Raw genomic sequence first — 27,518 nt, forward strand, 5'->3', positions numbered from 1 at the left:
GTCAGCCCTTGCATCCATAGCTCTTGTCTATGAATTTGAGAGTGTTTGCATTTGGTTACAGTGGTTACAGCAGGACGGTCACTGTTATTGTTAGAACTGCAAATTCACCCTTTTATCGTAAACAAGTTGTAATTGTCCTAATATAAAATTAATCAAAATATAAAAAGCTCTATTAACTTGTGAAACAAACAAAGTTCAGTATGAACTTCAAGTGGGCCACAAATGGACTACCCGGACACAAGGTAGTGTCGGAATATCCGGTGACGTCATTGCGTCTCAATATCCATAATGAATCTGCAGCTGACTGGAGAGCAACAATAACAAGAGAAGCTCCGCGATAAAAACGAGTTATTGTCTCGTCTCTAACACCTTTGCCAGCATTCTGTCACCAACGCCCTTGGCGAATTAACTCTGGCCTCCGCTTCCTCCGACTCGGAAACCGGCGGAGTGTCGCCGCCACCGCGGAAGAAATACCGAGCTTCGGTGGTGGAGGGAGCAGGGGAGCTTGGGGCTGCAATTGGGTCAGCGGCCCTGTCTACAGTTGTGGGGATTTTAACTTTTCCCAATTCACCCGTTGCTCCTGTCATTCGATTAAATCCACACAGTGTAGCCCACATCTACATTAATAACATGCAGGCCAACGGGGCAGGACAGGGTCAAGATTCGGAGCTGTCCTGCCTAAACAACAGTGCGCAAAACGGAGAGCCGTCCTCCGCCGGGGGAGCTCACACTAACGTTAATGGACTATCCACAACAAACAATGGGAACTCTGTCAGTAACAACGTCGGTATCCCAGCCCCAGCAGCATCCAACAACGCCGTGTCTTCGGAAGCAAACTACGTGAAAAAGAAGAAGCGTCTCTCTCAGTCAGAGGAAGATGTCATTAGACTTATAGGGCAACATTTACACGATTTAGGACTTAAGTAAGTAACGTTCGCTAACTTCCTAGCTAGCTGTCAGCTGATGCTAAATCGTGTCCTTCATAATAAGTGCGAATAAAGCAAGTCGTCATGTTGACAGCGACTAGTTCGGTGAGATAAACAGAGTTTTGTAGAGGTCACATTGAATACAGCACTGGTCCTTTAGAAAATTGCTGAAGGGAGATAGATGGCCCACTATTGCACAGTTTAGCTGGTCTTGGTAGGACGCTGTCTACCGTTAACTGTTACTTTGGGGTCCAGAAATGGGAGTTCATGAAATGACAAGAACATGGGAGTTTTCTCGTTACGTAGCCTAACACTTCCCTAATCATTAGCCATATGCAGACTTATATGCATACATGCATACAGTATATATACATACAGTATATAGGACCAAAAAAAACCAATACCGATTAATCGGCCGATTTATGTATATATATGTGTGTGTGTATGTATGTATGTATGTATGTATGTATGTAATAATGACAATTACAACAATACTGAATAAGCAATGAACACTTATTTTAACTTAATATAATACACAAATATAATCAATTTAGTCTCCAATAAAAAATGAAACATGTTAAAGTTGGTTTAAATTATGCAAAAACAGTTTTGGAGAAGAAAGTAAAAGTGCAATATGTGCCATGTAAAAAGCTAAGTTCTAAGTTCCTTGCTCAAAACATGAGAACATATGAAAGCTGCTGGTTTCTTTTAACATGAGTATTCAATATTCCCAGTTAAGAGGATTTAGGTTGTAGTTATTATAGGACTATTTCTCTCTATACCATTTGTATTTCATAAAACTTTTGACTATTGGATGTTCTTATAGACACTATAATATTGCCAGCCTAATCTCGGGAGTTGATAGGCTTGAAGTCATAAACAGTGCTGTGATTCAAGCATTGCGAAGAGCAGCTGGCAAATGCAGGAAAGTGCTGTTTGAATGAATGCTTATGAGCCTGCTGCTGCCTACCACTGCCCAGTCAGACTGCTCTATCAAATATCAAATCATAGACTTAATTCTAATAAACACACAGCAATACGAGCCTTAGGTCATTAATATGGTCAAATCCGGAGACTCATTTCGAAAACAAAATGTTTATTCTTTCAGTGAAATATGGAACGGTTCTGTATTTTATCGAACGGGTGGCAACCCTAAGTCTAAATATTGCTGTTACATTGCACAACCTTCAATGTTAGGTCATAATTATGTAAAATTCTGGCAAATTAATTATGGTCTTTGTTGGGAAGAAATGGTCTTCACACAGTTCGCAACGAGCCAGGCGACCCACCTGCTGCATATACCGACTGCTTACACTGAACGCAAGAGAAGTGACACAATTTCATGCATCGCATTGATTATATGCAATGCAGGACAAGCTAGTTAAACTGGTAATATCATCAACCATGTGTAGTTAACTAGTGATTATGTTTCGATTGATTGTTTTTTATAAGATAAGTTTAATGCTAGCCAGCAACTTACCATGGCTCCTTGCTGCCTGCACTCGCGTAACAGGTGGTCAGCCTGCCACGCAGTCTCAAATCAAATCAAATCAAATTTTATTTGTCACATACACATGGTTAGCAGATGTTAAATGCGAGTGTAGCGAAATGCTTGTGCTTCTAGTTCCGACAATGCAGTGATAACCAACAAGTAATCTAACTAACAATTCCAAAACTACTGTCTTATACACAGTGTAAGGGGATAAGGAACATGTACATAAGGATATATGAATGAGTGATGGTACAGAGCAGCATACAGTAGATGGTATCGAGTACAGTATATACATATGAGATGAGTGTGTAGACAAAGTAAACAAAGTGGCATAGTTAAAGTGGCTAGTGATACATGTGTTACATAAGGATGCAGTCGATGATGTAGAGTACAGTATATACATATGCATATGAGATGAATAATGTAGGGTAAGTAACATTATATAAGGTAGCATTGTTTAAAGTGGCTAGTGATATATTTACATAATTCCCATCAATTCCCATTATTAAAATGGCTGGAGTTGGGTCAGTGTCAATGACAGTGTGTTGGCAGCAGCCACTCACTGTTAGTGGTGGCTGTTTAACAGTCTGATGGCCTTGAGATAGAAGCTGTTTTTCAGTCTCTCGGTCCCAGCTTTGATGCACCTGTACTGACCTCGCCTTCTGGATGATAGCGGGGTGAACAGGCAGTGGTTCGGGTGGTTGATGTCCTTGATGATCTTTATGGCCTTCCTGTAACAACGGGTGGTGTAGGTGTCCTGGAGGGCAGGTAGTTTGCCCCCGGTGATGCGTTGTGCAGTCCTCACTACCCTCTGGAGAGCCTTACGGTTGAGGCGGAGCAGTTGCCGTACCAGGCGGTGATACAGCCCGCCAGGATGCTCTCGATTGTGCATCTGTAGAAGTTTGTGAGTGCTTTTGGTGACAAGCCAAATTTCTTCAGCCTCCTGAGGTTGAATAGGCGCTGCTGCGCCTTCTTCACGACGCTGTCAGTGTGAGTGGACCAATTCAGTTTGTCTGTGATGTGTATGCCGAGGAACTTAAAACTAGCTACCCTCTCCACTACTGTTCCATCGATGTGGATAGGGGGTGTTCCCTCTGCTGTTTCCTGAAGTCCACAATCATCTCCTTAGTTTTGTTGACGTTGAGTGTGAGGTTATTTTCCTGACACCACACTCCGAGGGCCCTTACCTCCTCCCTGTAGGCCGTCTCGTCGTTGTTGGTAATCAAGCCTACCACTGTTGTGTCGTCCGCAAACTTGATGATTGAGTTGGAGGCGTGCGTGGCCACGCAGTCGTGGGTGAACAGGGAGTACAGGAGAGGGCTCAGAACGCACCCTTGTGGGGCCCCCTCGTGGATTGCAATATAATCGGCCATAATCGGCGTCCAAAAATGCAGATTACTGAATGTTATGAAAACTTGAAATCGGCCCATTCCGGTTAATCAGTCGACATCTAATATATATATATTTATTAAGTGTATGTAAAAATATGCTTACAATAACATTACTCTTGCGAGTTGCCAAGACCATGGAAACTGGAAAATCTTGTCCAGAATACATTGAGAATGTTTGGTTTCTTGATAGTATTTGCATGTCAGTCAAGCCACAAGATCACGTGAAATCGATCTGTTTTCATGAAGAATTTTGAAAATTGAACGGTCATCATATTTGCCTCCAACTTTAAAGATATGTCTACATATTTGATACAGCACAAGTCTAATTGTTTAGGACTTTGGCAAGTCATTGATGAAGATACAATGATCACCCTATCAGGCATTGTGATATTGTACTTGACCAAGTAATAAGTTAGTAGACATGATTCAAATTAATTATTTCTTTATTGTTGAATTCCTCTACATAAAATAATGCTATTTGACATTTGAAAATACTTTGTATTTTTCCTTTGCACATGCTTCCCCTTTCCTTCTCATCTACAGTCAGACAGTGGACCTGTTGATGCAGGAGTCTGGCTGCAGACTGGAGCATTCCTCTGCCACGAAGTTCTGCAACCATGTGGTGGAAGGAGAGTGGGACAAGGTAATGAAACCATTTGAGATGTTTTTATTTTTTAAGTCATCTAACTTTAGAGGTACACAAAACATCTATTCTACATATGGACTTATTTTATTCATTCCTCTCAAACGTTTTAAACAACAATTTCGCTTATTAAGTTGAAATGTACAGTAGTTAGAAAAAATAAAATAACCCGTGTCTATTTTTTGGGTTTGAATATAGGCTGAAAGTGACCTGAGTGAGCTGAAAGCATTGATGCATTCTCCAAGTGCTATTGTGGTAAGCCCAACAGTGTTACAGTTAGTGCTGAGTGATTGGTGCGTTTTGAGGTCGGTTTTGGTTCGATTATATATAAAATAAAATAATCACTGTTTTCAATGATTGTTTTTAACATTAAATGCACTATGCATTATGTGGGTTGAATGCTGTAACAACACAGAGAATATATATATTTTTTATAAAAGTCCCATGATGGTAAGGACTGCCCATTACTGCTTATCACATATTAACCATAATCTATTCACATTTAATAAAATATTTCAGTTTTTCTGTATGTTACATTTTTTTTAGGCCTATTTGATCGCAATTATTTAATTCAACGTCATCTCTGTAGAGCTGATGCTTATGCTGTCTGACAAAATCACTATTTTAGTGGTTCTTCAGCGGAAATAAAGCATACTTTTATGACTGCTGAATACCAATTACCAATCTTAGATGATGTATTTTCAGGTATCGAAACCTCACAAAGCAACTGCTCTCTATCCCTCTTGATTGCACGTTCTCTATATCCCTCTTGATTGCACGTTCTCTATATCCCTCTTGATTGCACGTTCTCTATATCCCTCTTGATTGCACGTTCTCTCGCGCGTTTGTCATTGTAGGTAATTACCACGTGTTCTGCACAAAACTGTGTAGAATATTGGCCTGTTGGAAACTCCCTACTACATTGCGCAGTTCGGGCTTGATCTGATTCATCTCTAGAGAAACTGCGCATTGCGCTCACAGAAAAAAACTGAATTCAAATAATTGAACTGACATCTTTCAATTAGTTGTTTAAAAAGCAAAAAATTACCAACATTTCGGTTAATCACTCAGCACTAGCTCCAGTTGAATGCGGACAAGAGTAAAAGAGTAGGATGTGTAGGCTACATTTTCCTCACAGACAACCGTTTTGATATGTTTTAAGATGTATGTGCTTAACTCATAATGCACTCATATTTGTACATGTCCTTTCCTCCCCTGCCCATCTTATTTTTTCCTCTATAGCGGATGAAGTTCCTGCTCCTGCAGCAGAAGTATCTGGAGTATCTGGAGGATGCCAAGGTCCTGGAGGCGCTGCAGGTCCTGAGAGCTGAGCTCACTCCCCTCAAGTACAACACAGAGCGTATCCACATCCTGAGCGGGTAGCTACCTCTGATCACAGTCCTAATGCCCTACCCCACCCTAAAGGAATAGCCTAGATCACAGAGCTAAGCCTCTTTTGAAATTGAAACCGCTGTCACTTGTAGTTCCTTTTAAAACGGAGTTGATCCATGTCCATTGCAATGTGTGACAACTAACTATTCCATGAGTGAGAAGTGTTTTGTGTTGGAGTACAGCCAATCCTCGTTCAGTATGGCCGATGGTATGGGATTTGATTATAAACACATTTTTGACTACACTTTGAATTTTAGCTGATTTTGACTGAATAATGGGATTCTCTGTCTGTCTTTGGGGGTGAGTCCTGCAGGGCAGCCTAATGCTGATGACATCTATTTCCAAGGTACCTGATGTGCAGCCATGCAGAGGACCTGAGAGCAAAGGCAGAGTGGGAGGGTAAAGGCACTGCCTCCCGCACTAAACTCCTGGACAAGTTACAGAGTGAGTGCCATCTTACACGCACACGTACACACCCACACATCGTACACGTACACACCCACACATCCCACACATACACATCTCACACACACATCCCACACATACACATCTCACACACACATCCCACACATACACATCTCACACACACACACCCACACATACACATCTTACACACCCACACATACACATCTCACACACACATCCCACACATACACGTCTCTCACACACACACCCACGCATACACATACACACCCACATACAGTGCCTTGCGAAAGTATTCGGCCCCCTTGAACTTTGCAACCTTTTGCCACATTTCAGGCTTCAAACATAGATATAAAACTGTTTTTTTGTGAAGAATCAACAACAAGTGGAATGACATTTATTGGATATTTCAAACTTTTTTAACAAATCAAAAACTGAAAAATTGGGCGTGCAAAATTATTCAGCCCCTTTACTTACAGTGCAGCAAACTCTCTCCAGAAGTTCAGTGAGGATCTCTGAATGATCCTAAATGACTAATGATGATAAATACAATCCACCTGTGTGTAATCAAGTCTCCGTATAAATGCACCTCAGAGGTCCGTTAAAAGTGCAAAGAGCATCATGAAGAACAAGGAACATACCAGGCAGGTCCGAGATACTGTTGTGAAGAAGTTTAAAGCCGGATTTGGATACAAAAAGATTTCCCAAGCTTTAAACATCCCAAGGAGCACTGTGCAAGCGATAATATTGAAATGGAAGGAGTATCAGACCACTGCAAATCTACCAAGACCTGGCCGTCCCTCTAAACTTTCAGCTCATACAAGGAGAAGACTGATCAGAGATGCAGCCAAGAGGCCCATGATCACTCTGGATGAACTGCAGAGATCTACAGCTGAGGTGGGAGACTCTGTCCATAGGACAACAATCAGTCGTATATTGCACAAATCTGGCCTTTATGGAAGAGTGGCAAGAAGAAAGCCATTTCTTAAAGATATCCATAAAAAGTGTCATTTAAAGTTTGCCACAAGCCACCTGGGAGACACACCAAACATGTGGAAGAAGGTGCTCTGGTCAGATGAAACCAAAATGTAACTTTTTGGCAACAATGCAAAACGTTATGTTTGGCGTAAAAGCAACACAGCTCATCACCCATCCCCACTGTCAAACATGGTGGTGGCAGCATCATGGTTTGGGCCTGCTTTTCTTCAGCAGGGACAGGGAAGATGGTTAAAATTGATGGGAAGATGGATGGAGCCAAATACAGGACCATTCTGGAAGAAAACCTGATGGAGTCTGCAAAAGACCTGAGACTGGGATGGAGATTTGTCTTCCAACAAGACAATGATCCAAAACATAAAGCAAAATCTACAATGGAATGGTTAAAAAATAAACATATCCAGGTGTTAGAATGGCCAAGTCAAAGTCCAGACCTGAATCCAATCGAGAATCTGTGGAAAGAACTGAAAACTGCTGTTCACAAATGCTCTCCATCCAACCTCACTGAGCTCGAGCTGTTTTGCAAGGAGGAATGGGAAAAAATGTCAGTCTCTCGATGTGCAAAACTGATAGAGACATACCCCAAGCGACTTACAGCTGTAATCGCAGCAAAAGGTGGCGCTACAAAGTATTAACTTTAAGGGGGCTGAATAATTTTGCACGCCCAATTTTTCAGTTTTTGATTTGTTAAAAAAGTTTGAAATATCCAATAAATGATTGTGTCCCACTTGTTGTTGATTCTTCACAAAAAAATACAGTTTTATATCTTTATGTTTGAAGCCTGAAATGTGGCAAAAGGTCGCAAAGTTCAAGGGGGCCGAATATTTTCGCAAGGCACTGTATACACACCCACACATACACATCTCTCACACACACACACACCACATCCTCACATTCAGCCTACCCCCCAGTTTTGTTTAAGATGAGTACACCTTTATTGTCAAATGAATTCCTCTTGTTGGGTTCAGAGAATATGAAATATACTTATTCATGTCACTGAGGGAGAGAGGGAAATGTATAGCGTATACATTCTGTCCGGATATGTTATTGTTAGCCATCAGGGATCCTATGGGAGGAGAAAAGACAGTCTGGTATGTGTCGAAATGACCCGTGAGTGAGTGAGCACTTTGGGATAGAGGTCAGGTCGAATGAAGTGAAGAAGAACAGATATCACTACGGTTCTGTCTAGCAACAGAGATGCATTGGCTGTTCAGATGTGTAGGAGGAGATAGGAGAAAGGGTTAAATATCAGTGCTTGTGTGAATATGTCTTTTGTCTTATGCAGCTGTATCGGCCCAATGGGTGAATAAACTTGGTTTGTGCTTTATTAAGCGTCCGTGAGTTTTCATAGGTTCATGTGGAACCTAAAACTCCAGCTTTGACACAGAATTGATGGTCTTTAAACACAGATATTTTGTTCCTCTTCTTTTCCGAGTGACATTTTAAGAATAGAATCTCTTTTAAACAATTTATCACTCTCCCTCTCTCTTTGTTCCCCTCATTCCAATCGTATCACACTGTGCCTCATTCCCTCCTGTCTCCTGTCCTGCAGCGTACCTGCCTCCCTCTGTGATGCTGCCTCCGCGCCGGCTGCAGACCCTGCTGAGGCAGGCTGTGGAGCTGCAGAGAGAGCGCTGCCTCTACCACAACACCAAGCTGGACAGTGGCCTGGACTCTGTGTCCCTCCTCCTGGACCACGCCTGCAGCCGGTAAGGCTCTTCATTCTGTACTCTGTCTGTAGTTGTCTGTCCTTCCTGTGTTCATTCCCTTAATTTGGCCATCAAAATTGCCTTGCCTTGGACCTCAGCTGTAGTTGTAATGGTCTTACTTCCCAGTAATAGTTTGTCTTGTTTCTATTGTGGTTGTTATGTCACAAGATTGTATGTGATGATTGTATGGATTCACGCGCCATTAACTAACGTTCGTTTTCTGACATTCACATTTCCTAATGGAAGTGAAGTGCTTCATTTAAACCGATTCAAAAACCATAGCGCATTGCCACTATCTGCCCTGGATACAAAAATGTTTATTAACTACCCACGCTAGCTCGGTAGAACGTTCAGGGTGATAAGGTCTATGCCTGGAATTAACAAAACCTTATTATCTCCTATATGTCCTCTCTCCATGACGTCTGAGTGTTGTTATCTACAGGAAACAGTTCCCTTGTTACACCCAGCAGATCCTCACCGAACACTGCAATGAAGTGTGGTTCTGCAAGTTCTCCAATGACGGCACCAAACTCGCCACGGGATCCAAAGACACCACAGTCATCGTGTGGCATGTCAACACAGTAGGAGCCTTTCTCATTACAGACGAACCATGATCATGCTGATAAGTGTATCAGGTTTTAGTAAACAGAGCATAAGAGAGGGGGGTTTCAAAGGGGTGGCGGAGGCGGGAAGATGTGAACTTTGGGTGAAATTATTAGCTGAGGTGATAACTGTGCTGCTGATTGACAGGAGAGTCACCAGTTGAAACTGATGAAGACTCTTGAGGGCCACGCCTACGGTGTCTCATACCTGGCCTGGAGCCCTGATGACACTTACTTGATTGCCTGTGGCCCCGATGACTGCTCAGAGCTGTGGCTGTGGAATGTACAGGTAACGTTGGATTGACTTTTTTATCCAGAATGCTTGTTGTTGGAAAGATCAAAAGTCCTCTACAAAGTCCTATTCCTCAATGATTGTGTTGTGGAAGTCATCTCTAATTTACCCACATCTTACTCTCACCAGGATGGAAATGGTAGTTGTTATTGTCATGTTATTACTAGGCATTAAAAAAAAGGTTAAAGGTATTTTTTTTTTAAGTCCTCCCTGCTCACTCACCCATGTCTCTTGTCATTGGCCAGACGGGTGAGTTGCGGACAAAGATGAGCCAATCACACGAGGACAGTCTGACCAGTGTGGCCTGGAATCCAGACGGCAAGCGCTTCGTCACCGGAGGCCAGAGGGGCCAGTTCTACCAGTGTGTGAGTGTCTTCCATCAGGGTGTGACCTGTCTGTCCCAGCATAAGGGCAGATTGAGCTATTGTGTGTGTTGGACTAATCAGTGCATTGAGGTCGATATAACCTTATCCCCAGGATCTGGATGGTAACCTGCTGGACTCGTGGGAAGGAGTAAGGGTTCAATGCCTGTGGTGCCTGGGTGACGCTCGGACCGTCCTGGCATCAGACACACACCAGCGTATCCGTGGTTACAACTTTGAGGACCTTACGGACAGAAACATGTAAGTTAGTCCCATCCGTTGTCATATCTAATCACCAGGCCCATCCTGTGCTTATACAAGTTCTGTCATTTTAATTTGTCTGTTTGTGATGCACTTCCACAGAGTCCAGGAGGACCATCCAATCATGTCTTTCACAGTTTCAAAGAACGGGAGGTTAGCTCTGCTGAATGTGGCTACTCAGGTGAGTGGTTTGGCTTTTCTTGGGGGGGGTGGGGGGTTGGTTCAGATTATGTTGAGCTGTCAGAGAGTGCACCGGTCTGTCTGTCTTGTAGGGTGTGCACCTGTGGGACCTACATGACCGGGTGCTGGTGAGGAAGTATCAGGGCGTGACACAGGGCTTCTACACCATCCACTCCTGCTTTGGAGGACACAACGAAGACTTCATCGCCAGTGGGAGTGAGGGTAAGGCCACGTCCCCTTCTAGTCGATCTCATCTGAGTCCAAATTATGCTTTGACATTACTTTCAGTACTATTTTGTAAACCTGTCAGTATAACAACACTAACTCACTCACATGTCAGGGCAGTTTATTAGCTCATGCAATGGAAAACGTTTGCAAAGGAAAATTAACGTTTTTTTTTTGGAAGGACAGGTAGTCCCTCCCTGTTTCAGCCTGTTTTCTTCCATTTGTTGCCTAATGAACATGGCCTAGGAAAAGGTAGAGGAGAATATGTAACACTCTCATTGTCTGGTTTATGCTGTGTGTCCATCTACAGATCACAAAGTGTACATCTGGCACAGGCGCAGTGAGCTGCCCATCGCAGAGTTGACAGGTCATACACGTACAGTGAACTGTGTGAGCTGGAATCCTGTAGTGCCCGGTCTCCTGGCCAGCGCCTCAGACGACGGCACCGTTCGAATCTGGGGGCCCGCCCCTTTCCTTGATGTCCAGGACGCTGAGGGGCTAAACGGTACAGATTTATTTGACTGGTCATCATACTTTAACTAGTGGTCGGGAGCCCTCTTTATATCTGCCATTTTTATTTTACCTTTATTTAACCAGGCAAGTCAGTTAAGAACAAATTCTTATTTTCAATGACGGCCTAGGAACAGTGGGTTAACTGCCTGTTCAGGGGCAGAACGACAGATTTGTACCTCTGGGATTTGAACTTGCAACCTTTTGGTTACTAGTCCAACACTCTAACCACTAGGCTACCCTATGTTTTTAGGTTCAGTATCTATTATTACCATAGCCTCTACACTGTAATTATGAGACAAAATGTGTTTTTTTAAGTCTATTGTGTGGGAGTGGACCAAGAAGAAGAAGTAATACATATGCAAATGCTCTGCTATAATGAACTCTATGTATAGCATTGTTGGGAGATTTAGAAAGCCAATAGTCAATCAATCAACAAAGTAAAAAATATATTTATGTTTAACTTACAATATGTAGATCCTATAGGATTAGACGGGTTCAGATTTTATGTGAGCAGCACAGAAATCATGAGGGCGGTTTAATTCGATAGGTGGGATGGACTGAGAGTAGCTGAGGTATGGTTTTAAAAGCTCATGTTCTATAATAGTTATGACTGACAACGCAAGGTATAAGTACTATTCTATATAGATGTAATGTATATAAAAAATATCAAATTATTTTATTCTTGCTATGTAACTACTGTAAAAAAATATATATGTTTGTAAAAAGTGTATGTAAAATGTGTGTAGACTGCATGTAACAACAACATTTTTAAAAAACTGTAAAAACAAAGTTTATTTTTGTGGTCCGAAGAAGGGGATGGGCATAAATAAATGTTTAAAAAATAAACGATAAATGAAAATGCTCTTCTGTTTCTCTCTCTCCATGAAAGAATGTTGTAGCATGGACAGCTGATGGTGACCTTGGAGCAGAAGTCACTACTTCTCGAATCCAGGAGAACAACACTAGACTCTAACAAATGAAGCAGAGAAACTATTGCATTTTGACAGCTGCTTTCTGGAGGTTTGGCCCTGGGGCTGTGCTCCGGCTGCAGGTGATAATGTCACACACACACGGAGCTGTCAGACAAATCACAGAAGTTAGCTGATTACCAAGCAGCCACCTTGACTGTGACATCCCACCTCCTCTTACCTGTCTCCCACCTCTTACCTGTGTGGCTCACAGTGTCTGATGTCTGCACCTCCTGTGTTCAGCCAGGCCCCATCCTCTTTTGTCTCGGAGCTAACCCCAGGACTGCCACCTTTCACCTGCCTCGTTGAGAGTTTATTATTTATTATTGATAATATTATTTATTGTCATGATTAGTACGCTGATATATATAGAGAGGGCTGTAGTGGTGGAGAGTGATAAGGGTATATATAGTGCTGTGAAACTATTTGCTCCCTTTCTAATAGTCTCCTTTTGCTTATTTTTTTATACTGAATGCTATCAGATCTTCAACCAAAACTGAATATTAGATCAAGGGAACCTGAGTGAATAAATAACACAACCGTTACATACTTATTTTCATAAACAAACTTGTGCAACACCCCTGTTTGAAAAAGTAATTGCCCACTTACACTCAGTAGCTGGTTGTGCCACCTTGACCTAGAATGACTCGAACCAAACGTTTCCTGTCGTTGTTAATTAGTCTCTCATGTCGCTGTGGAGGAATTTTGGCCCACTCTTCCATGTAGAACTCCTTTAACTCAGTGCCATTTGTGGGTTTTCAAGCATGAAATGCTAGTTTCAAATCCTGCCACATCTCAATTGGGATTAGGTCTGGACTTTGACTAGGCCATTCCAAAACTTCAAATGTGTTGCTTTTTAGCCATTTTCATGTAGGCTTGATTGTGTGTTTTGGATCATGTCTTGCTGTGTGGCCCAGCTGGGTTTCCGCTTCAGCTCACGGAGGGATAGCCTGACAATCTCCTGTAGAATTCTGATACAGAGTGGAATTCATGGTTTGTTCTATTAAGGCAAGTCACCCAGGTCCTGAGGCAGCAAAGCATCCCCAAACCATCACACTACCACCATCATGCTTAAGGTTTTTATTGTGGAATGCAGTGTTTGGTTTTCGTCAGGTGTTATTGGACCCATGTCTTCATAAAATGTATACTTTTGAAAAGTCTGTCCATAGAACATTCTTCCTAGAGTCTTGAGGATAATCCAGGTACTTTGTTGGCAAACTTGAGTAAACTTTTTGGATGAGAAGGGTCCCATTATGTCCTGCGAATCCAAACACTGCATTCCACAGTAAGAAACTCATACCAACGGTCAAGCATGGTGGTGGTAGTGTGATGGGTTGGGGATGCTTTGCTGCCTCAGGATCTAGATGACTTCCCTTAATAGAAGGAACCATGAATTCTGCTCTGTATCAGATAATTCTACAGGAGAATATCAGCCATTGGTCTGTGAGCTGAAGCTGAAGAGCAGCTGGGTCATGCAGCAAGGCAATGATCCGAAACATACAATCAAGTCTACATGAAAATGGTTAAAAAGTAACAAATTTGAGTATTTGGAATTTCAAGCAGTTCATGCTTGAAACCCCCCAAAATGTTCTGCGTACAAGAGTGGGTGAAAATTCCTCCACAGCAATGTGAGACTGATCAACAACTACAGGAAGCATTTGGGTGCAGTCATTGCAGCTAAAGGTGGCACAACCAGTTATGGAGTGTAAGGGGGCAATTGCTTTTTAACACAGGGGAATACTTTGTTAATAGAGTTTTCTTGTAAACTCGAGTTCCCTTCATCTAATATTAGGTTTTGGTTGAACATTCACTATCAAAAATATGCAAAAATAGAGAAAATCAAAAAGGGGGCAAATACTTTTCACAGCATTGTATATCTATGTTGTTCTTCCAACAGGAAAGTCATTTTTTTATTGGTTTATTCATTGCTGCCTCTAATAAACGTCTCAACGTATATGAGATTGTGGTTTTCACACCCTGGACATAATTTACTTTTCTTTTTTTACCTCAAACTTTTAGCAATTTTTAAACTTACAGGCATTTTAACTGAATCGGATGGATATAAAATCCACAAATCTAAGTGAATCTTGGAGGTGCTTGTATGGTTATGATGATTACGTTTGTTTAGTGTTTTTTTTAACACGGTAAAATATCATTTTAAATTGATGTAGCTTTGTTTCCCCGAATTGGTGGGATGGTGAGATTTATGTGCATGTTGCTTAGGCCTCACTGCTGCCAGAAGAAACCATTTTGACCACCTGTGGTTCACAGTTCATAGCATTTGATTATATGGTGGCTATGCTCTTACTCTTCAGTCTCCTTGCTAGACCTAGTGAAGCACGTGCTGAGGCTAACTTTCTAATGGGAACGTTTAGGAGGTTATAGTTGTGGAGAGGTTAGGTAGTGGGGGAAGGACTTGCTTAAACTTGCTGTTTGAACTGGGTTGTATCAGCAATGGGGTTGACTGGGTTTTCCTTGACTTTGATCTCATTTATGTGTCCACCATTGTGCTGTTTTAATTTTTACCTCCATTTCCCTCTTCTCTCCATGCCTCTCACTTGTTCCCTTCTCTCCTATCCCTCGTCTTTGGCGCTTACGTTTTTGGTGTATCCACTTTTTTCTCTAGCTGTGGTGAAATTAGCATTTATTTGCTGCTTTGTTTGTTTGTTTTTCATTGTCCTGATTTGTTATGTGTTCATTACAGGCTGACATTCGTTTTTTTTTATGGCTTTTGTGAATTTTGTTACTATCGTTTTCTGTTTCATGTATCACTTCATCTCATATTCCTTGTACTATCATTAGCCTCTTCAACCATTTCATTTTCTATAAGTTAATTTATTTGACCACAATTAATCATGTATGTGTAATGCATTTGTACACAAGTGTGTCAGATAATGTACAAATTGTTCCTTTTGGACAGTCAAGCAAAATGAACTTTTCTGATATAGTATGCGCTTTATATCTGTATATGTTATGGCGTGTATAATGAGTGTAAGAACAGCATATAGGCTAAGCATTTTTCCGCGACACAGATCTCCCCTGCCCACAGGTCATTACAGCCACCACCAGCTTGTTCGGTTACAGAAGACACACCTCAGAACAGATCAAACAGTAAAACAATCACAGATGTGGTGTTCTAGGTTCAGCTTATGCAAGTTTTTGTTCTTTTGAGACTTACCTTATTTTGGGGCTTATTTCCCACTCCTTTGCTGTTAACGCTTGGCGAGGTGAGAAGCCATCGTTAGGTTTGTTTGTTAGCGGCCAGGTTCGGAAGAATCAATTTTGCATTTAAATGTGTTATTACAAAAAGTGATTGTACTGTTATGTAATGTCGTGTAGAAGATGTATGTATATTTTCAATAAAGCATTCAGGGTTTTAAGACTGTGAGTCACGTTAATGATTAGCAGCTTACGGAACACAGCCACAGAAATTATTATATTCTCAGAACATGCGTAAATCTCCCCAGGTTTTATTTTGTATTAGACCTACCTCAATACGGGTTGATACAATCTCACAAGAAAAAGACACCCAAGTGTTCTCTTTCAAGTTTATTTATTTAAGAAACCCCACAAATTATTTTCAAAAGCAAAAATGAAACTTGAGTCATTTTAGTTTGAGTTAAACAATCGGAAACACGCGCCCTTCCCCATGGAGTACATTTGGCTGGAACATGGTCATTCTCAAACTGTACAAATAGTGTTCACATTGACATACATAGTGATGTGTAATAAATGTGATTCTGTCATACAACTATCATACAGACGAAGGCTTTGATTCAATCTGAAGCGCGATACAAATTTAAAAGGCAATGTTCCCGCATTCGTGATAAATGCTGCATGTCAGCTCAATTAGAAATGGCCTTAAATGAAATTGCGCTTCAGCGCTATGGATTGAATCGAGCCCAAGGTTATATTGCCCATTGATACACAGTCAGAGTGATAAAACCATTTTCCAATCCAGCTGCATGTATTCCCCTGAGGACACTTTTTGTTTTATAATACCAATCAAATGTGCACCTTTCAGCAGTCAGGGGATGTCAGATCTATAACTTATTGAAGTTGAGAGAGGCTGCAAGAAAATATAATAGAAATAGATCGCCAAAACGCAGGTTAGTATTCTGCAAAGGATATTCAATTCAAGGATTTTCCAGCATGTTGACAAGAGAAACAAACAAAAAAATGAACAATCAAATATGGCATTCACCATGCTGCAAGAGAATGTTCTAGCTGTTGTGATTGGCTCTTGGCTGTAAATGCTAAATCGTATGCACCTGTACGATTGTCATGTTTTCCATCTGCCCAGAGAAGCAGTGCATGGACATCATTGTTGGACACAGGCTGAACGAAAGAACACACACATACCCATGTGCACAAGTGAGCGCGCACACAATTCCAGGGCAGTTATGAGAACACAGAAGGGAGGGGGGTAAGGTCATGTGACTCCAGCTGAGCAGAGGACTGAGGACCAGGACATATTGAACACCACATACTGATTAGTTTGTGATTTGGCCAATTGGATTAAAACAGCCATGGGGATCTCAATCGTTGATCAGTGCCAGGATCATGCTGTGGAGGAGAAAGGAAGTGTGTGACAAGTGACTATAAAACTAAACTTAAGCTCAGGCTAAACATCAAAGTTATCCTGTACTAAGCAATAAATGAAGAAGCAGTAAGATTAGCTACGTTAATACTGTAACATATGACAGCGGCTAGCATATAGAATACCAGACAGGAAGGGCCAGTCTCTTACCTGTACAGGTAGATGAAGAAGCAGAGCAGGTGGAAGCCGAGTTTGATCATGGACTCTTTCATGTGAGACTTTAGTTGTCCCCGGTTGTGGATCTCAGTGGGGTCAAACACCCCCATGTTTCCCATGGGCACCTTCCAAACCCTGTCGGATAAACAATAGGTAGAGGAAAACTAACAACACTTGAGACAAAAGAACAACTGCTTGGGGTTGGCATATATCTCTAAGAGTTGGGGAGTTTGAAAAGGGCTTACATGGGCTAGGGTAGTTATAGTATTACTTGTGGGTGCTGGACTTCCTGCTGAGCAGGATGTCAAGTTCAATAACGTCACTTCCTGGGGGAAGTTCAATAACCTCACTGATTTCTGGGGGAAGGCAGACACAGTGAGCCACCTAGTCCGGATTGGTGAAGAGATAGAGAATGTGGAGTTGTAGGTACCTGGGAACCATCATGGACAGCACACCCTCTGTTAATGCCAACACTCAGAACATCATACACCTGCCATATAGAGAGTGTGCTGGCTTTCTGTTTCCTGGCCTGGTACGGTGGGTAGTCAGTGGCTAATAAGGGTGTCCTCAGGCGGACTGTGAACCTGGGGTTCAAGCTCTGCGGGCTGCAATGCAGGGGGCTTCCGAGCCACTATGATAAGCAGGCAAGGGACAAGGCCAAGAGCATCATAGAGGAACCCACACACAATCTTGCCCAATGATTTGAGCTGCTGCCCTCCAGAAGGCGATTAAGGGTCTCACTGTTCAGTAAGAATAGGAGGAAGGCAAGTTTCATTCCATTAGCCATCGGCCTGGTAAACAGTGGGACATAGGACAGACGCAGGCCCAATACACGGTCAGACAGTAGAATATGTGAAAATGGAAATGTGTGATTTGTATACTAACTTTCCAGTTTTCAGTACTGCATGTAATTTATTGTGTTGTGTTTGTATGCTGACGTCACAAAATGAATTTTAATTTTTTTTTTATAAAGTGTGTAAGGTTTACACACAGCCACTGATGACATCTCTGCGTGGACCCCCTCACTCCTCATACACAAAAGTGGCTTTACTGTTCACATAAGAAAAGAAGTTGCCGTTGATCATTAACATTCAGTTGTCATCTCAAACAGCGGGTACGGCGTATTTACCTGTACATGTTCCATGCGGCCACAGGCAGGTTGAGTAGGAAGACAAACCAGTGCAGCGAGACGAGCATCAGCACTGTTGCCAGGGCCTGGCCTACCAGCTCTGGTACAACCCACTGCAGATACACATTATGAAAAGTATATGAGCATAAGCATACAGGACACAACAGATAAAAAGACAACTGGAGACAACGGGCCACAGAAGTATAAGTCAGAAAGCTGAAAGTTACTAACTACATGTAGGGTAAATCCATTTGAATTCAGTAACTTTTTGACTGCACCTCTTTTGATTTGAATGAAACCTTCCATATATAGGCCTATTTAACCATTGTAGAAATGCTCAGAAAGTGACTTTTGGGACCTGAATTCCAAAACGAAATAAAGGTGCTCAAAGTTAACCCATTTTACATAGCCCCCCCAATACCACGTCGTCATCACTGGAAAAGATAAACGGATGAGATTTATATAATTTAAAAGCTTACAAACAGGGTTGTCAAATTGTTTGATCATTTGTAGATTTATTTTTGTAATATCATTATTTATTTATTTTTTATCTTTGTCAATTATCTTAAAACGCTATTCGCATATGCTGTAGCTTAGACCCTATTTGACAAGATTTTTGTGTTGTGTCATCGGTTAAGACACAACCTGCTCCCAAATAAAGGGTCGGTGTCATGTTTTGGCTGATAAATGTACACATATGGGAATAAAATTGAAAATTTTAAATGGTACCACAAAGATGGTTGGAGGTCCACACATCAGCGAATGTTGACTGGAATGGGTATACCTGTTGTTTCAAATTATACTGTCAATCGTCCATAGGAAACCTATTGAAACCATAGAAATATAGATAATAGAATTGGCATAACTATTTACGTTATATTTCTATGATTGAAATGACACCCAACCTGTATTCAAGAGCATGTTGTGTCTCAACCGATGGCGGGCACAACACAGAAACCTTAGATGATGTGAAATAGGATATATGAGAATATGAAAATATTTGCTCTTGATCCTTTACATTAAAAGCTTTTAAAAAATGACAATTTATGTTCCATTTTTTTTTCTCCAAGAAATAACATAGTTTGACAAAACTGTTTGTAAGCTTTTAAATTATATTACATTTACATTTACATTTAAGTCATTTAGCAGACGCTCTTATCCAGAGCGACTTACAAATTGGTGCATTCACCTTATGACATCCAGTGGAACAGCCACTTTACAATAGTGCATCTAAATCTTTTAAGGGGGGTGAGAAGGATTACTTTATCCTATCCTAGGTATTCCTTAAAGAGGTGGGGTTTCAGGTGTCTCCGGAAGGTGGTGATTGACTCCGCTGTCCTGGCGTCGTGAGGGAGTTTGTTCCACCATTGGGGGGCCAGAGCAGCGAACAGTTTTGACTGGGCTGAGCGGGAACTGTACTTCCTCAGTGGTAAGGAGGCGAGCAGGCCAGAGGTGGATGAATGCAGTGCCCTTGTTTGGGTGTAGGGCCTGATCAGAGCCTGGAGGTACTGAGGTGCCGTTCCCCTCACAGCTCCGTAGGCAAGCACCATGGTCTTGTAGCGGATGCGAGCTTCAACTGGAAGCCAGTGGAGAGAGCGGAGGAGCGGGGTGACGTGAGAGAACTTGGGAAGGTTGAACACCAGACGGGCAGCGGCGTTCTGGATGAGTTGTAGGGGTTTAATGGCACAGGCAGGGAGCCCAGCCAACAGCGAGTTGCAGTAATCCAGACGGGAGATGACAAGTGCCTGGATTAGGACCTGCGCCGCTTCCTGTGTGAGGCAGGGTCGTACTCTGCGGATGTTGTAGAGCATGAACCTACAGGAACGGGCCACCGCCTTGATGTTAGTTATATTAAACTCCAACTATCTTTTCTAGTGAAGAAGACACGGATGTCTCATGGTATGGTGGGGTAACGCAAAATTGGTAAACTGTTAGCATCTTTATCTCCTGAACCTTTTGGCAATCAGGTCCAAAAAGTCACTTTCTGACCACTTTTCCCATGGGCAAACATATATGGAAAGTTTTGTTTAAAACAAAAAGGGATCCTGACAAAAAAGTGATTTCATTCAAATGGATTTAGGGATGGATTGACATTTAGAGAATGGTTACCTGAAGGAAAATGGGGAGGATCATGCTTTATCAATTTTAGTCATGGGGAGGGGTTAGTATTTTCTTAATCTAGTCCAGGGGAGGATTATGTAACTTGTAATACACTGCTCAAAAAAATAAAGGGAACGCTTAAACAACACAATGTAACTCCAAGTCAATCACACTTCTGTGAAATCAAACTGTCCACTTAGGAAGCAACACTGATTGACAATACATTTCACATGCTGTTGTTCAAATGGAATAGACAACAGGTGGAAATTATAGGCAATTAGCAAGACACCCCCAATAAAGGACTGGTTCTGTAGGTGGTGACCACAGACCACTTCTCAGTTCATATGCTTCCTGGCTGATGTTTTGTTCACTTTTGAATGCTGGCGGTGCTTTCACTCTAGTGGTAGCATGAGACGGAGTCTACAATCCACACAAGTGGCTCAGGTAGTGCAGCTCATCCAGGATGACACATCAATGCGAGCTGTGGCAAGAAGGTTTGCTGTGTCTGTCAGTGTAGTGTCCAGAGCATGGAGGCGCTACCAGGAGACAGGCCAGTACATCAGGAGATGTGGAGGAGGCCGTAGGAGGGCAACAACCCAGCAGCAGGACCGCTACCTCCGCCTTTGTGCAAGGAGGAGCAGGAGGAGCACTGCCAGAGCACTGCAAAATGACCTCCAGCAGGCCACAAATGTGCATGTGTCTGCTCAAATGGTCAGAAACAGACTACATGAGGGTGGTATGAGGGCCCGACGTCCACAGGTGGGGGTTGTGCTTACAGCCCAACACCGTGCAGGACGTTTGGCATTTGCCAGAGAACACCAAGATTGGAAAATTCGCCACTTGTGCCCTGTGCTCTTCACAGATGAAAGCAGGTTCACACTGAGCACATGTGACAGACGTGACAGAGTCTGGAGACGCCGTGGAGGACGTTCTGCTGCTTGCAACATCCTCCAGCATGACCGGTTTGGCGGTGGGTCAGTCATGGTGTGGGGTTGCATTTCTTTGGGGGGCCGCACAGCCGTCCATGTGCTCGCCAGAGGTAGCCTGACTGCCAATTAGGTACCGAGATGAGATCCTCAGACCCCTTGTGAGACCATATGCTGGTGCAGTTGGCCCTGGGTTCCTCCTAATGCAAGACAATGCTAGACCTCATGTGGCTGAAGTGTGTCAGCATTTCCTGCAAGAGGAAGGCATTGATGCTATGGACTGGCCCGCCCGTTCCCCAGACCTGAATCCAATTGAGCACATCTGGGACATCATGTCTCGCTCCATCCACCACAGACTGTCCAGGAGTTGGCGGATGCTTTAGTCCAGATCTGGGAGGAGATCCCTCAGGAGACCATCCGCCACCTCATCAGGTGCATGCCCAGGCGTTGTAGGGAGGTCATACAGGCACGTGGAGGCCACACACACTACTGAGCCTCATTTTGACTTGTTTTAAATGACATTACATCAAAGTTGGATCAGCCTGTAGTGTGGTTTTCCACTTTAATTTTGAGTGTGACTCCAAATCCAGACCTCCATGGGTTGATAAATTTGATTTCCATTGATAGTGTTAGTGTGATTTTGTTGTCAGCACATTCAGCTATGTAAAGAAAAAAGTATTTAATAAGAATATTTCATTCATTCAGATCTAGGATGTGTTATTTTAGTGTTCCCTTAAATTTTTTGAGCAGTGTAGATTGAAATGTCAATATTTCTGAGATTTAGAAGTCGTTGCTTATTAGGCTATATATCAATGTGTGTCCGATACCACCCCTCATCTCTGATTCTCCGCTGGGCAGTCAATATCAAGTGTGCCTATAGGCTATTTAGCGTGGTCTCAATCAAACGATCCATAGCCTATCGGCTATGAAGTGCATGCTTGAGAAGCACAGAGCAAAGTTATATTTCTAAGATAGCTGCTGGGATGGTGTAAATGAAACTAGACTGCATTACACACTGCAATGGATAATCCAACCCTGAGCCCCGGCCTGCTCTGCTTTTGCTAATCAAAAATGTTTTTGTTTGCTGTCTAACCAATGGCTGTGCTGTGTAGGACTACAGTGGCAGTTCAGGAGAGTCAAAGTTGCTATCCACTTTGTGTGTTAATTAGTATTTTGGGTATAGGGGAGGGCTGATTTTTTTAAGCGTTCAGGGAGGGTTTAGGTCAAATAAGTTTGACTGTAGGGAGGGCCAGCCATTTTCATTTCCGAGAGGTCCGATTTTCTCCATGTAACCCTTATTCTAAAGAAATAAATAATATTTCACTCCCTTAAACCTATACCAACATTAAAAAAATATGAGGTTCTGTCTCATGTCTGCTCTGCACCCAAGTGCACAGCTTGTACTTATCATGAGTCCTATAGAGTACCACAGTATGAGTCATAATACCCATGGAATCAAGCGGTCGAACAGGGAAATGGTTCCAATAAATTTTCCACCATTGCTTTTTCCCCATAGGGGATTTCAGAAACACTTAAAATAATCAAAGCAATGTTTTTTTGTCACTTGTGCCAAATACAACAAGTGTAGTAGACCTTGCAGTGAAATGCTTACTAGCCAACAGGGCAAATTGTAAGTAAAAAATAGGTATTAGGTGAACAATAGATAAGTAAAGAAATTTAAATTAAAAAAACATCAGTAAAAATACATTGAAAAATAACAGTGGCAAGGCTATATACAGGCACCGGTTAGTCAGGCTAATTGAGGTAGTATGCACATGTAGGTATGGTTAAAGTGACTATGCATATATGATAAACAGAGAGTAGCAGTAGCGTAAAAGAGGGGTTGGCGGGTGGTGGGACACAATGCAGATAGTTTGGGTAGCCAATGTGCGGGCGCACCGGTTAGTCGGGCTAATTGAGGTAGTATGTACACGAATGTAAAGTTAAAGTGACTATGCATATATGATAAATAGAGAGTAGCCATGTAAAAGAGGGGTTGGGGACACACACACACACACACACACACAATGCAAATAGTCCCGGTAGCCATTTGATTACCTGTTCAGGAGTCTTACGGCTTGGGGGTAAAAGCTGTTGAGAAGCTGTTTGGTCCTAGACTTGGCGCTCCGGTACCGCTTGCCATGCGGTAGTAGAGAGAACAGTCTATGACTGGGGTGGCTGGGGCCTTTGACAATTTTTAGGGCCTTCCTCTGACACCGCCTGGTGTAGAGGTCCTGGATGGCAGGCAGCTTAGCCCCAGTGATGCACTGGGCCGTACGCACTACCCTCTGTAGTGCCTTACGGTCGGAGGTCAAGCAGTTGCCGTACAAGGCAGTGATGCTCTTGATGTTGCAGCTGTAGAACCTTTTGAGGATATGAGGACCCGATGCAAAATCTTTTTAGTTTCCTGAGGGGGAATAGGCTTTGTCGTTCTCTTCACAACTGTCTTGGTGTGTTTGGACCATTCTAGTTTGTTGGTGATGTGGACACCAAGGAACTTGAAGCTCTCAACCTGCTCCACTACAGCCCCGTCGATGAGAATGGGGGCGTGAACGGTCCTCCTTTTCCTGTAGTCCACAATCATCTCCTTAGTCTTGGTTATGTTGAGGGATAGGTTGTTATTCTTGCACCACACGGCCAGGTCTCTGACCTCCACCCTATAGGCAGTCTTGTTGTTGTCGGGGTGATCAGGCCTACCACTGTTGTGTCGTCTGCAAACTTAATGACGGGGGTCTTTGACAATTAATGATGGTGTTGGAGTCATGCCTGGTCACACAGTCGTGGGTGAACAGGGAGTACAGGAGGGGACTGAGCAAGCACCCCTGAGGGGCTCCAGTGTTGAGGATCAGCGTGGCAGATGTGTTGCTACCTACCCTCACCACCTGGGGGCGGCCCGTCAGGGAGTCCCGGATCCAGTTGCAGAGGGAGGTATTTAGTCCCAGGGTCCTTAGCTTAGTGATGAGCTTTGAGGGTACTATGGTGTTGAATGCTGAGCTGTAGTCAATGAATAGCACTCTCACATAGGTGTTCCTTTTGTCCAGGTGGGAAAGGGCAGTGTGGAGTGCAATAAAGTTTGCATCATCTGTGGATCTGTTTGGGTGGTATGCAAATTGAGTGGGTCTAGGGTTTCTGGGATAATGGTGTTGATGTGAGCCATTACCAGCCTTCCGAAGCACTTCATGGCTACGGACGTGAGTGCTACGGGTCTGTAGTCATTTAGGTGGGTTTCCTTAAGTGTTCTTGGGCACAGGAACTATGGTGGTCTGCTTGAAACATGTTGGTATTACAGACTCAATCAGGGACATATTGAAAATGTCAGTGAAGACACCTGCCAGTTGGTCAGCCCGGAGCACACGTCCTGGTAATCCGTCTGGCCCCGCGGCCTTGTGATTGTTAACCTGTTTAAAGATCTTCCTCACAGCGGCTACGGAGAGCTTGATCACAGACGTCCGGAACAGCTGATGCTCTCATGCATGCCTCATGCATGCATAAGGGCTGTGTTTCATGTAGGCTTACCCTTGCATAACTTTTTGATAACTGTGTAAATCTCTCTAGGATAAAGTGACTTTTATCAATATATTTGCCTGTATTTACCCACCAAAAATAAAATGCTAATTAGCTGCTGATGTGGCTATCATAAAGAACTACAAATGCAATGATGATCTGGACGGGACTACTGAATCAAGGCAAAAGTAGGAATCTCTGGATTAACTATCTAATGTTAGGTAAAAATGTAGTAATGAATAAATTGGCTAAATGTATTTAAATGGACAATACTTTGAACTGCCTTATGCAAGTTTCAAATTGACAGCTTGTGATGTTCTGCAGGAACTTGCTGAGATTTGTCGTTTTGCATGTCTACTTTGATCTTAATTAGCATTTTCAAATCAAAGTAAATAAAGCATAATATAATAATAATAAGTCACCTTGTCCGAGATAGATTTACATGGTTATCAAAACATCTTGACAGGGTAAGCCTACACGAAACCCAGCCCTTATTTGAAGTGTTTCTAAAAATCCCCTTCGGGAAAAATTAATGGTTGAAAACGATTGAAACCACTTTCCTGTTTGACAGGTTTTATGGGTATTATGACACCTCCACTGTGGGGCTCTATGGCACTCCACATCCCTTTTTGCAGTTGGAAATGTCCTGACCCTACCCAAATGGTATGTCTTAACGTAAATACACTTTGCTTGCAATAGGATTTTGGAAATGTTTGGAACGTAATAAAAATGCTTCGCCATTTCCTGGTTGCTAAAATTCTACGTTAGCGTAATTTCAGTTTCTCACTGCTGTGAAATATATTTTCCATAAGAAAATATTTTTTCATCTGTTTGAATGAACATGGTGTACAACACCTAAAGTAAAGGCGCGACAACTAAATGTAACGGAAGCATAGGATGCGCACACACAACAGAGCTACCCTTTCTTAGACTTGCTTTCAATGAGAATGACAGGTCTATAACCAGTAGCCAAAAAGTTACATATTGCAGCTTTAACACAAAGGATACACTTACAGTACAAAGTTTGGCAAAGTTACACCCTGCTGTGTAATTATTTTATTTTTTAAATACTCCAGACGGAATCGAATGTTCCAATTGAAGGGAGTTCGATTTAGCTCGCCCGGTTAACCCGTTCTGTGGTCAAAAAAAATGATTGCATTCGTTTTGACCACAGGCGGACTCCTGGATTTGTGGAGTGGGTAACAAGGTGGGATATCTATCTTTATTAGCTGGGTGCTCTGCCAGCAATTACCTAAAACGAAGTCCCAATTTCAAGATCATTGGGAAACGCCGGCACACCAAAATGTGGCCCAGTGATGCTCGATTTACGATTCACAAGTGTATCTTTTGGTATTTGAAATATTATTTATCGCTAATGTGAAAGCTAAATCCCAGACGTTTCCAAGGCCTTATCGCAAACGAGATTGAATGTTTCTAACCGTTAAAAAAGTGTCGGGATTATATACTTTACAGTGAGCCAGCGGTGGTCTACACCTTTAACCGAGAGCCCCAAAGGAAGGCTATGCCCCCTGGGTTCTCGAGAGCCAGCTAGCTGTGTGTGCATGCAAAAATATATATATTTGAAAGATGACCCATGACAACTGTGCTTACTCTGTTTAACTTCGAACAGCAGGCTCGTGCATTGATGTAGTCACACTCTAGATCGGAGAGGGTAATTATCTATTCATGAAGTTAAGGTATGTAAAACTGTGGGCAGCGATGCATCAGGCTAGCTCTACAGTAACAGTTTCTCTATATTCTGAATGTCAGCTAACTCAAGCGAGGAAGCCATTGAATGTGTGAGAAACAAGGACTAACAGTCTAAGCGTAGAGTAACCACTGAACTTTTGCTGGGGGAAAAAAACAAGCTGCAGATACCGCATCTAAAATATGTCAACACTGCTGTTTATCAAGACAGAGCAGCACGGATTGGATTGATCCGGATTGATGCCAACGTTAACTGGCACCGTCTGCCACAGACAGGTGCCCACAAAGCACGAGCGCTAAAAACGTATTGATCATAACAAAGCATACCAATAGTGATCCAGTACACAACGTATTAGCTAACGTTCAAGCAAAGGATACGAAGTACACAGCCAGAAAAATCAAAGCACAGCAGTCGACCAGCGATAGAATGAACACAGCCGCCTCCATCTTTCGTCTTCCGCATTCACTGCTATTTCCGGTTATTTTGAAAATAGGTGCAAATTGTTAGTTAGCTTTTACCTATGCTGCCACCTCTCGTACTGTAGTAGATAGTACAAACTACCGCCCATGAGACAGACCTACAGTATAATACAAATAAAAATAGCCTACAGTACAAAGCATAGCCTGCAGTGAACTACATGTAGTTCAACTAGCACCGCAAGTTTAAGACCATATGCTATACTCCTTCTTTACTTCTGGTCTTAACAAGAGATGGGTCACCGTTGTTTGATACTGGTTTCCTTTATTTATTTGGCGTGGCCTACGGCCAAATAGTAACCTGTGTTGAGTTTGGTTAATAAACTGGGAATTCGTAAAACGCAATCCATTAGTTCATTTAGGATCTAACCAGGTCATTACAATATTTTTACTGACCAGAATATGACATATTTTTCTGACCACCATACGAGCAGTTGGTCATAATTGTGACCTCTATATTATGTCCTATGTTATGCAGCCAACTGGTCACAGTTAAGATCTCATCATAACCTGGTAACGACCACCTGACTACAGCTTGTTACCT

The 27,518-nt window shown here is 42.5% G+C and overlaps 2 protein-coding genes across 3 annotated transcripts; one reads left to right on the plus strand and one right to left on the minus strand.

Moving 5' to 3' along the window:
• Window positions 1-242: 242 nt before the first annotated feature.
• On the plus strand, window positions 243-15,757 carry LOC118367258 (WD repeat-containing protein 26-like). Its single transcript, XM_035750523.2, has 14 exons — window positions 243-923; window positions 4,353-4,452; window positions 4,651-4,707; window positions 5,695-5,831; window positions 6,191-6,288; window positions 8,816-8,972; window positions 9,415-9,553; window positions 9,723-9,863; window positions 10,112-10,231; window positions 10,344-10,489; window positions 10,592-10,670; window positions 10,762-10,891; window positions 11,205-11,399; window positions 12,297-15,757. The coding sequence occupies exons 1-14, from the start codon at window positions 631-633 to the stop codon at window positions 12,317-12,319; spliced, it is 1,815 nt and encodes a 604-aa protein (XP_035606416.1). The 5' UTR covers window positions 243-630; the 3' UTR covers window positions 12,320-15,757.
• Window positions 15,758-15,911: 154 nt separating this feature from the next.
• Window positions 15,912-26,992, minus strand: LOC118367259 (protein cornichon homolog 4). 2 transcript variants are annotated; one of them, XM_035750525.2, is made up of 5 exons: window positions 26,876-26,992; window positions 26,402-26,470; window positions 18,261-18,373; window positions 17,126-17,266; window positions 15,912-16,941 (listed from the first exon to the last, which is right to left on the minus strand). In XM_035750525.2, the coding sequence occupies exons 1-5, from the start codon at window positions 26,942-26,944 to the stop codon at window positions 16,914-16,916; spliced, it is 420 nt and encodes a 139-aa protein (XP_035606418.1). In that variant the 5' UTR covers window positions 26,945-26,992; the 3' UTR covers window positions 15,912-16,913. The 2 variants fall into 2 exon arrangements, with proteins under 2 accessions (XP_035606418.1, XP_035606419.1); XM_035750526.2 differs by lacking the exon at window positions 26,402-26,470 and having other exon boundaries at window positions 26,825-26,967.
• Between the last annotated feature and the right edge of the window lie 526 nt (window positions 26,993-27,518).

Source organism: Oncorhynchus keta, chromosome 34 (genome assembly GCF_023373465.1).
Source record: "Oncorhynchus keta strain PuntledgeMale-10-30-2019 chromosome 34, Oket_V2, whole genome shotgun sequence".
Classification (NCBI taxonomy): Eukaryota; Metazoa; Chordata; class Actinopteri; order Salmoniformes; family Salmonidae; genus Oncorhynchus; species Oncorhynchus keta.

What these genes read in the sequence shown, in the direction of transcription:
- LOC118367258 (XM_035750523.2), top strand. Translation starts at nt 631, where the DNA reads ATGCAGGCCAACGGGGCAGGACAGGGTCAAGATTCGGAGCTGTCCTGC. An exon ending in GGGGCCAGTTCTACCAGTGT is followed by an intron (nt 10,232 to 10,343) that starts GTGAGTGTCTTC and finishes CCTTATCCCCAG; the next exon opens with GATCTGGATGGTAACCTGCT. An exon ending in GGACGCTGAGGGGCTAAACG is followed by an intron (nt 11,400 to 12,296) that starts GTACAGATTTAT and finishes TCTCCATGAAAG; the next exon opens with AATGTTGTAGCATGGACAGC.
- LOC118367259 (XM_035750525.2), bottom strand. Translation starts at nt 26,944, where the DNA reads ATGGAGGCGGCTGTGTTCATTCTATCGCTGGTCGACTGCTGTGCTTTG. An exon ending in TTTTTCTGGCTGTGTACTTC is followed by an intron (nt 26,471 to 26,875) that starts GTATCCTTTGCT and finishes CTTCATGAATAG; the next exon opens with ATAATTACCCTCTCCGATCT. An exon ending in TTCTTCATCTACCTGTACAG is followed by an intron (nt 16,942 to 17,125) that starts GTAAGAGACTGG and finishes TCTCCTCCACAG; the next exon opens with CATGATCCTGGCACTGATCA.